Consider the following 10,037-nt stretch of genomic DNA (forward strand, 5'->3'; position numbering starts at 1 on the left):
TGGGCAGCGCGCTCCGCTCCTGGTGCCAGCTCCTCGCGCTCTCGCCCCGCTGCCGCGCGCCTCGGGGCTCCAGGGCGCGCTGGGTGGGGCCGCGCCGGGCGGGTACAGGCCGAACTGGAGGACCCGTCGAGCGCCCTGGCCGGGCCGTTGTGGTCGCCGGTCCGGAGCACTTTGCCGAGGCTGCCGGCGGGCCACCCCCTGGCGCATCCTAGAGCCCGCGTCTGCCCGCTGCCCCAGGCCGCCCAGGCTAGTGGCATTCCTGGCCCACCTTGCTTTGGCCAGGAGCCAGAAGGCCACCCTAGGGGCTCCGCCACTGCCCTGTCTGAGCCCTCACAGACTTAAGCCTACACCCTTCGTCCGGTCGGTCAGGCTGTCTTTAGTTAACTGCTCCGGGTTTGTTTGGGAGTGTGCTTGGCAAGGGAGGTTGTGCTCATGTGCAGCCTTTGACCCTGCCTCCCCATCTCTGGGCCACTGTGCGCTTCCCAGAATGTCAACACCAAGCCTGGGCCCTCATTGACTTGGGAAAGACCGGAGGGTCCTGCCCTGCAAACGGTGTGCTGTGAAGGCCCAGGAGTGCCTTCCCCAGGGGGAAGCCACACCAATGGGCACACCCATCCCAGCTCTGCACCCCAGCTGCCCAGCATCTGCCAGTGTGGGGTTCATTGCCCGACCACACCTCCTGGGCTCCTCCCCCCACCCTGCCCTCCTTCCCTTGCTAGCTTGCTCAATGCCTTTGAAGATCCCCTGGGGCTGTAGTGGCCTCCTGGCCTACCAGGGTCCTTTAGACACTAGAGCCAAATTTGCCAAGAAGCTTGCTGGGCTGAGGGGAGCAAGAGTGGGGTAGCCCCTGGGGGCTGCTTGGGCAATCGTTAGTGGTTGCATTCTGGGATGATGGAATGAGCCCATTCCCTGGAGTGGTAGATGGAGGCCCCAGAACAGGCAAGGACACTGCTGCCATTGACCACCGTTGCTGAGCAGTTATGTAGCTCCTGGTGGGGGTTGATGGGTAATGACCAGCTGAGCATGGGTTTACAGATCCATTTCTAGGGCTTTACTGGAAGGATTCTGGCCCCACCCACCCATACGTTCCTGCTCAGACCCAAGTCTCCTGCTACCTCTTTCCTTTTCCTCCTCCCCGTGTTCCTGGCTCCAGAGCTGGGCAGGGTGGGTGGGTATGTCCCCTGAGCCTTCAGGAATGTCCCCAATACACTGCAGAGGAGGGGGCTTTCTCTGATACCTCTAGCCTAGGGATTCCAGCCCAACCCAGCAGCAAGACCTACCCCGCCTCCTAGGTCCAGGCCATGACCCGGCCTGGTCCACTCCAGAGCCCTTCCCTAGTCCCTGCTGTGGCCCTCTCAGAGCTGCCCTCCACTCAGCAGCCGGTCACCTTCGGAAGTACCCCCACCTCCTGCCACACACAACAGGACCTTCTTCCTACTGCTGGAGCACATCAAGCCTGGTCCTGCCTTGGGGTGGCTGTGACCTCTGCCTGCCTGCGTGTCCCTGTCATTTTTGCCTGCTGTCTCCTTCAAATGTCACCACGTGGAGGCCCGCCCTCCTGATCCTTGGCCTCAGATATGACCAAGTCCCCTCTCTCTAGCCAATTTCTCTGCTTTATTTTATTTTTTTGGCAGCACTTATACTCTGGAATATTCTTAGAAGTTTAAATCTGAGTGTGTGGTCTCCACTCGAGATCCCCCACTGGATGCAGCTCCTGGCACCATGGTGACTCCGGAGAAGGTTGTGGTCTCCCTGTCACACATGAGCCCAGGCCTTTCATCTTTTCCCAGAGAGCTGGCCAGCGCCCCTCAGCCCTCCACTACTCCTCTCCTGTCGCCCAGGGCATGAGCTCCAGTTTGCTGCCAGAGGAGCAGGTGTTTTGGGCACGGTTACACTAATATTTAAAAAGTTAGCATTGGCATTGCCCTCTGGCAATGCCCAGCACTCTACTGGTGGTGAGGTAGGAGATGAGCATCCTCCAAGGAGCAGGCAGGGGGGTGTCCACCTCTCTGGGTGCAGTGACCCAAAGTTGTGAAACTGTGAGTGAGAGGGCTGGCTAGAGTCATGGGAGTTAGGCGATGAAGCTGCGAATCCCCACCTTTGCTACTGATCAGCCGAGGAGCTTGGGCCAACTTCTCTGCCTCAGTGTCCCCATTTGCCAAATGGCCATGTAGCCCTTCCTACCTCATAGAAGCTTATTATGAGGACAGGTGAGATAACACCCGTGCAACGTTTAGGTCACAGTGGCCAGCCCATCAGAAGTGCCCCATCAACAGTTGCTTCTAGAATTAGCACGATCCAAGGGGGACAGGTGTCCTGCCTTCCCCGAGGAAATGCTTCTGGGACTTGCACCCTCATCCAGTAAGCTGGGGGGGATGGGCAGGAGCCCGGGCCGGAGGGGAGAGGGGGGTATACAGTCCATGGTGGGGCTAGTGACAAAGGGACAAGGGGCTCTGAGCCTTGGACTTTTCCTCAGAATTGGTGGCCCTGGTCCTCAGGATTGTTGGCCCAGCTGTTCCTTAGTCACAGCCAGAGGGGCGAGTCTCCCACAACTGGGGAACCAGGTCCTTTCCCCTAAGCCCACTAGACTGGCCCCCATCTTGTGACCATCTTAGCCTTCCCATTGGCCAGCGGTCAGCAGGAGCAGTAGTCCTTAGCTCACCACCTCCTACCTGGGGAAATGCAGGTTGGGGAGCATTACAGGAAGCTGATCAAATACGATCTCTTTTTCTGCGAGGAGGGAGGCTAAGTGCCCAGCACGCTTTCTCCATGGGTGGGCCAGTGGCATGTTCACCTCACTTTGAATTGATCAGAGGTCAAGACCAGCTTATCATCTATTGACTCACACAGGCTTACCCAAACTTCAACCACCCATTCAACTAACCAACCCACCATCCATGAGCCTCACTGACCATTCATCTATCCACCATCCATCCATTCATTTATACATTTATCCACTTTCCATCTGTTCGTCCATCTAGTCATTCATCCATCCACCCATTCACCATCTGCTCATCCATCTACCATCCATTCATCTATCCATTCATCTTTTGTTTGTCCATCCATCCATCCATCCATCCATCCATCTGCCCACCCACATTTGTCCATCCACTCATCTATCCACCATCTGTCTATACATCTATCTACTCCATCCACTCATCCAACATAAATTTCCTGCACAGTTTCTCTCAGGCAGGTTCTGAACATGGTACACGGTGTCTAACTTTCTGGGGTGCCTGTAGGGAAAACTGAGACGTCTGGCCTTGTCTGAGACCCTGTCCTTCCCTCTCCCCATGTCCATCTCCCTTGGTGCCTGTCCCTTTCTCCTTCTGGTCTCTGCTTCCCTTTCGGTTGGCCTTTGTCTTCCCCAGTCCTTTCTTGTGCTGTTCTCTGTCTGGTGTCCCTCTCTGTCCCTTTTGGCCCCTGTTTTTCCCTGGCTCCCGGTCTGCTTCACATCTCTACATTTCCTTCCCTCCATCTTCCTGCCAGTGCTCTGGTCCCCCTGGGGACCCTCCCCTGCCTGTCCTGGCCCCCCATCTTCACACTCTCCCAGACTCCAGCTCCTTCCAGTAAAAGCCCCATCTGAGCTCCCTTCCCCCACCTAGAGCTTGCAGGACTGGCGCTTTCTTCTGATGAGACGCCAGTGAGGTGATGTCTGGGTTTTGTTAAATATCATAAATGAATTATTAATCCTCTTGGGCAGGTGCACTGCCCCCTCCCCCCATTATCAGCACAGGGCCTATGGCTTGCAGGGTGGGGATGGTCCAAGGATTACTGGGGAGCCTCAATCTTGGTAATCCTCTCCTTGCTCATCCCTGGGGTGGCTCTGAGAACCCTGGCCCAGCAGTGCCAGATCTGGGGACCACCACCTTGGAAGAGGTCCTGCCCCCATCCCTTTGCCTGGGTGATTCTGGGCTTGGTTAGCTGGTCCCAGTCTCTGAACACCAACTGGGCAACGTGTGGGCCTTGGTTGTTGGCGGTTTCGAATTCTCTTCCTATCCTATCTGACATCCAGGTGGCTGGGCTGGGGGAGGGGAGACAGCAGGATCCCCCTCCCCAGGCCCCAGAAGGATGGCTCAGCTGAGGCTTATGGCCCGTGGTGGTCTCCATCCAGCTCCTGGCTGGCTCCCCAGATCCTTAGACCTCCTAAATCAGACGGCTACCACATGCTGGTGCACCACCAGATGCTTTGGTTTAACTCTGGTCACCCGTGCTTGCCAAACTCCCTGGCTACCTTCTTGCCTGGGCTCCGCTGTGCTGAGCTGGGGATGCCCTCCCTGGGGATTCAAGCAGGTGCTGGGACAGGAGGACAGGTGTCCATGGGGGTATGTCCATGGGCTGGCCTGGGCGGCCTGAGTGTCCCAGGGTGCAGCCTGAGCTGTGCTTGCGGATTGTGCTCTGGCAAAGCATAGAGACTGGATGGGAGGTGATTGGGTTCCCTCCAGAAAGGTCACCTGCCTGGAGGGGGGCACATGGAATGGTCTAGCACCTCCTGCCTGGGTTCCAACCTGGTGCTGCCACCTTCAGCTATGGGCCTGAGAGGTGGTTGAGCGGGATGATGACTGTACCCATGTCCCAGTCAGACTACAGGATGTACATTCCGTGCTGTAATCAGGTGTGTGTGTGTCAGTGCTGACTCCCATCACTCTCAAAGGACCCACATAGCTGCAGTCTGTCCTGGCTCAGCCGAGGCCAGCTGGGAGGAGGCAGTGGGGAGAGGTGGGCTGAGGAAAAGGCCAGACTGTGTCCTCTCTGCCTGGTCCCGGGCAGCCTCTCTGGCCTCTTCCCCTGGCTTCCTCAGTGCGGGAGTTAGGAGATGACAAGGCTAATGGGTCCTAATTATAGCTGCTTCAATCAATAGAAGCCTTAGGCCTGTGATGGGTGGGGCTGGCACCTCTGGGAGGCACTGCCAGGTGGGACAGCGGGGACCTGGGAGGTCAGGGAGGCCTGAGGCACAAGCCTTCTTGCCCAGGGTCCTCACTTGGGTCAGGCGGGCCCAGGGACTAGGTGGGCACCCCCCTGAGCTGCTGGCTGTGTGCCCTGTGTGCCTCGGCTCTGGGCTCTGTCCTTGCAGGTGGGCTGGCAGGCTGGAGCGGCTGGGTCCCAGGCACTGGGTGGGAGGGGGAGGACAGTCAGGGGGTGAAGTCCAGGTGAGTGGGGGGTGTAGGAGGGTGTTCTCAGAGAAGGGGTCTGTCAAAGATGGGAGTGGGCAGGGCAGGACTTCCATCCTGGTGTGGCAGGCCAGCCCTTTCCTGAGCCAGGCCAACGGCTGAGGGGGTCTTCTGGGGGGTGGGGAAGGGGCCTCTCCAGGGACAAAGGGTCCGAGTGTGTGGTGTGTGACCCCCCCCTCTCATGCCCCCAGGCAGGGCCCGGAGCAGCTCCTGGGCTTTCTTCAACAACGACCTACAACCACTTGTCCTTTGGTGGTGTGTGTTCCTCTGGTCAGTTGGTCAGTCAGTCACTACGTGGGCTGGGCTGGCCTGCCCTGGGGACCGCCCTGCTGGGAGGGCCTGAGAGAGCCGGAGGAAGGCCCCCTGGATTGCATCAGCCGGGAGCCCTTACATAACGGGTGGAGGCACCGCCTGGCTGTGGGGGGTGGTTCTGCCCAGGCAGCTCCCTGCAGCTGAGGGTGACTGAGGCGGAGGTAGCCGGGAGTGGGCTGCTGTGGGTGGGTGTTGGCACCTCCCCCACTCTCTTTCCTTCCCGCCTGGTCATTGCCCCTCAGGACCCATCACTGTCCCCAGACGCCTCAGTTGTTTGGGACCTGTCTCTGTCGCCCAGTCCCTGAACTGCTCCCCTGCCCCAGGCCCCTACTCCAGGAATGTTCCCATGCTGGAGAGCCCTGCCTAGAGCCTCACAATGCCCCCTCCTCCCTATCAAACCCTTGCCTTTCCCACCTCAGGGCTTTAAGAGCTGGGTCTCTGGAATGAGGTGGGGTGGGGGTCTCCAGGAGCCCAGCCTATGTGGAATCCAGCTGGTGTGTGTGTGTGTGTGGGGGGGGTTGGTCCCTCCCTGCTGAGTTCCCTGAGCCCTGAGGCCCTGGTCAAACCCTCCATGCACCTTGTCCTTCTCAGCATTGCCTGTCTGCTGGCTGGACACTCCCCAGCCAGTCGGGGGGCCGGGGGATGCCCAAATGCCCAGCACCTGCCACTATAGTGCCCCCTCCACCCCACTCCCCTCACCAGCAGCCCCCTCTTTTTCCCTGAGCCTCCCTCTCTCCACCTAGGGATCAGGAGGGGCCAGGCTCTGGCCCGTAATGATCTCCCCACTGCTGGGGAGACCTAGCTTCCTTGGGGCTGGAGGAGGGCCCCTTCGTTGCAGCCACCACTTGCTTTGGGTGTGGGTGGCAGGATGGGAGGGAGGGAATGGCCATGTGTGGGGGGGTGAAAGGGTGGAGCTAATGCTCTTGTCCAGCGAGGGCTTTGAGCGGGCGGGCGGGGTCGGGCTGGTGGGTGGGGCCGGTGGAGGAGGGAGGCGGGCAGGCCCGCGCAGTGCACGCACGTGCCTACCCCGGTGGCTCTGACGCGCACACAGACGTGTGTGCATCTGCCTGTGTCCACACACCGTGCAACCACCATGGCCTAGGCTGGAAATAAAAATCGGAGGGCTTTTTTCTTTGCCTTCCAGCACCGCCCCCTAGTCCCTAGGAGGAACGTTGGGTGTGCGCACCTAGGACCTGGGTAGGATGGGGTCTTTCCTGAGCTGGGTTCAGGCAGCAGCAGGGGGTGTTTGGGGCCTCTCTGCCCCGACTAGAGGGTGGGGTAGTGGATTAAGTGTCGGGCTGCTTATCATAAGATAGCAGTTCAAACCCATCAGCTGCTGCTCACGAGAAAGGCGAGATTCTTTGATCCCTTAAAGCAGCGGTTCTCAACCTGTGGGTCACAACCCCTTTGGGGGTCGAACGACCCTTTCACAGGGGTCACCCGATTCATAAAAGTAGCAAAATGACAGTGATGAAGTAGTAACGAAAATAATTTTATGGTTGGGGGGTCAACCACCACATGAAGGAACTGTGTGAAAGGTTTGTGGCGTTAGGAAGGTTGACAACCACTGCCTTAAAGATTTACAGCCTCTCAGGGATTCCCAGGGGTCTGGAGGACATAAGGGCAGTGGGTTTGGAACCTTGGGTAGTGGCTTCTGTGGCAGAAGGGAGGTCACCTGTGATTTCTTGACGACCCCACGTCTGTTCTCCCAGCCCCACTGCGCCTCCCGGCCCCTGGTTGGAGTCAGGTGACAGGCCATTGTCACACGCACCATGGAGTCATACCTCAAGACCTCTGAGCAGCTAGTTGATCCCCATAGACTTACATGATGGTTGTCCCGTTTTTCAGACGGGGAATGAAAGGCCTGGAGAAACCAGGGAGGCGTTCTCCTGCTTCTCTGGGCCTGGGGGGAGCGTGGCCTTGAAGGGTCAGGGAGAGGGTGGAGAAGTGGGGCTGGTCCTGGGTGAGGGGAAGGGGGTGGGCCTGGGAGGTGCAAACAGGAGGGGGAGGGCTGGATGCTGATGGAGCCAGGGGGCTGAGTGGATTCTGCCCGCCGCTGTATAACCCCCGTCCTCCCGATTCTTCCAGAAGAAGATGGTGGCCTTGAAGTCTTCGGGGACTTTTTCCCTGAGGAGCCCGTGAGCCTCCCCAAGAAGAAGAAATCCAAGAAGCCCAAGGAGAACAAATCCAAAGGGAAGCGGAAGAAAAGCGAGGTGTGTGGAGAGGTGCGTGTCTGCCGTGTAGACCTGGGGCTCCCAGGCTTGGAGGGCGGCCCCCCCGCAAGCGCAGGATGTGAGCGAGAAACACGGGAGGCACACGGGTGGAGCATGCATTCAGAAACCCGTCTGCTGTGTGTCTGAGATGCCTGCGCTTTCTTAAGCCGTGTGTCCTGAGCACAGTGATCCATCCCTGGCCGGGCTGCCCTCACTCAGGGTCCCTGGATGGCTGCCCTGTGTTTGGGCCTCTTCGCTGTTCCGCTCCATTACCTTGGTGCCCACATCTGTGTGATCTGGTCACTCTGGTGCCGCTGGTAAAATTGAGAGACTGGGTGTGTGTGGCTGTAGGCATTTGTGACATGCAGGAGCTGTGTGGTTGCTGCTTGGTGGCTTGGAGCCTCTGCTGGCACCGAGCTGGGGCGTCCCCACATATTCTGGCTGGTGAGTATTGCAACCCTGGTTTCTCTGTCCTGGTCGCATTTTCAAAAGGTATCCAGGGGACTCATTTTACCCTTTGGATAAACCTTAGAAATTGGTGGGACCTCCATTTGACTGATGTGGAAACCGAGGCTGATTGCCCCTTCAAGTCCTTGCTGTATCAAGGACAGATCCTGGCAGGACTGCGTGGAGGCAAGGGCTCCTGTTGGCTCCCTGCGTATGGGTGCCCTCCTCATCCAGAGTGTCCCCTCTGCCTCACCCCACAGTCTGTGTTGGGCCTGGTGACATGTGGCCCACGTTGCAGATGAAGGTTGGGGATGAACTAGCCCAGGACCACTGGGGTTTAGGCGGGATTGGAGCCAAGGGCTCCGTCCAGCCTGCTCACCCTGTCAGGCCTTCCTGCCTGGCCACTGTCCCAAGGAGATGTGCCATCAGCCTTCCTTGACATCTCACCGCCATACCCTGCAGGGGCCCACCAGGGGCCCACCAGCATAGCTATGAGAATAATGAATGAGGGCGCTGGGGAGGTATCAGTGCCCAGGATCTCTGGACACACATTGAGGTAGATACACGTGTGGAAGTTCTGTGTTGGGGGGATGTGCCTACTGAAAGTCTCAGAACATTCCAAATGCTCTGAGATGTTCCAGAATATTCCAGAATGTTCAGGCTATGTGGCTTGAAGACACCTAGGTCTTTCCTTGTTTTCGGCGTGAGATGGGATGGCTGGAAGCCTTGGAGCAAGGGGAGGACTGGCAGGGGTAGAGGTGGGGGGAGCAGGGGTCAAAGACGGAAGCCAGGGACTCAGAGGGAAAGGCGATGGTGGAGGAGGAAGGACTTGAGGAAAACAAACCGGTGACTTCAGAAAACAGAATGCTTCTCTCACAGCTCGGGCTGGAGCCCCACAGTCAATCAGGGGGAGGGTTGGTTCCCCCGGGGTTTTCAGAGAGAAGCAGTTCCCTGCCTCTGGCCAGCTTCCTGCCGGGCTGGCCACGCTTGGCGCTCCTTGCTGACAGACGTGCCCTGCCGCTCTCCTCTGCGTCTGTGTGTGTGTCCTCCTCTTCCAAGGACGCCAGCCCTTAGGTTTAGGGCCCACCCTTACCTAAGTATGAGCTCAATCGTAACTAATGACATCCACTAAGAGCTTTTTCCAAATAAGGCTACAGTCTGAGGTTTGCCTTTGGGGGCTACTGGTCAACCCATTACACCTGTTGGGTCACTCTTAAGAGGGAGGGATGTGTGTGGGGGGGGAAGGTCTGGTTCACCTTCCGCCTGATCTTCTGGACATATTTGGACATCAGAGTCACCCTGGGCTTGCTCCTGGGTCCCCGAGGTGCTCAGCCCGGAGCTGGCCTGTGGGGAGCTGGAGGAAGACTGGGCCAGGGAAGTGTCTGGGACCCTTTCCTACCTCCACCTCGGTTGCTATGGTTGTCCCAGCATGTCCCACAGGGGCTGTCACCTGCACTGGTTGTCCCACTCTGGTCCTGTCCTGTCCCACAGTCCTCCACTCCCTAAAGTACACGTCTGGCCCCACCCCTGCCCCATTGCTCCTAAGTCTGGCCTGCAAGTGGGACGTTCATAGCCCCTCCCTCCCTGCAGTCCGCCTGGGGTTCCTTCCCACTGTGCACTGACAACCCTTCTGTCACCTGGAGACATTCTGAGATCTCCCTGCTGACCCCGCCCACCATCCCTGCAGGCCCATCCTTCCCTGACACTGCTTGGGTGCTGGAGAGGGTGAGGAGAGGGGGGATGCCCCGCAACTGATGTAGCCACGCCTACATGGCTCTCTAGGGACAGACACACAGACTTTCAATTTGAGATTCTAGCACCTTCTGAGGGCATGGGGAGAGAAGGGGCGCCGGGCTGTCCCTCTGCACAGAATTGCTTTGGCTGATATGTGCTC

General features: G+C 58.6%; 1 protein-coding gene across 1 annotated transcript in view; it reads left to right on the forward strand.

Annotated features, from left to right (window-relative positions):
- CHD5 (chromodomain helicase DNA binding protein 5) overlaps positions 1-10,037 on the forward strand; it is a 63,592-nt gene that overhangs the window by 1,134 nt on the left and 52,421 nt on the right. Inside the window, exons 2-4 of the mRNA XM_030888036.2 lie at positions 30-246; positions 1,326-1,395; positions 7,572-7,696. Coding sequence (XP_030743896.1) covers positions 30-246; positions 1,326-1,395; positions 7,572-7,696 — 412 coding nt within the window. The remainder of the gene's footprint in view (positions 1-29; positions 247-1,325; positions 1,396-7,571; positions 7,697-10,037) is intronic.

The sequence above is a fragment of the Echinops telfairi genome, unplaced genomic scaffold (genome assembly GCF_000313985.2).
Source record: "Echinops telfairi isolate 266 unplaced genomic scaffold, ASM31398v2 ScPeMD7_7457;HRSCAF=8495, whole genome shotgun sequence".
In the NCBI taxonomy this organism is placed as follows: Eukaryota; Metazoa; Chordata; class Mammalia; order Afrosoricida; family Tenrecidae; genus Echinops; species Echinops telfairi.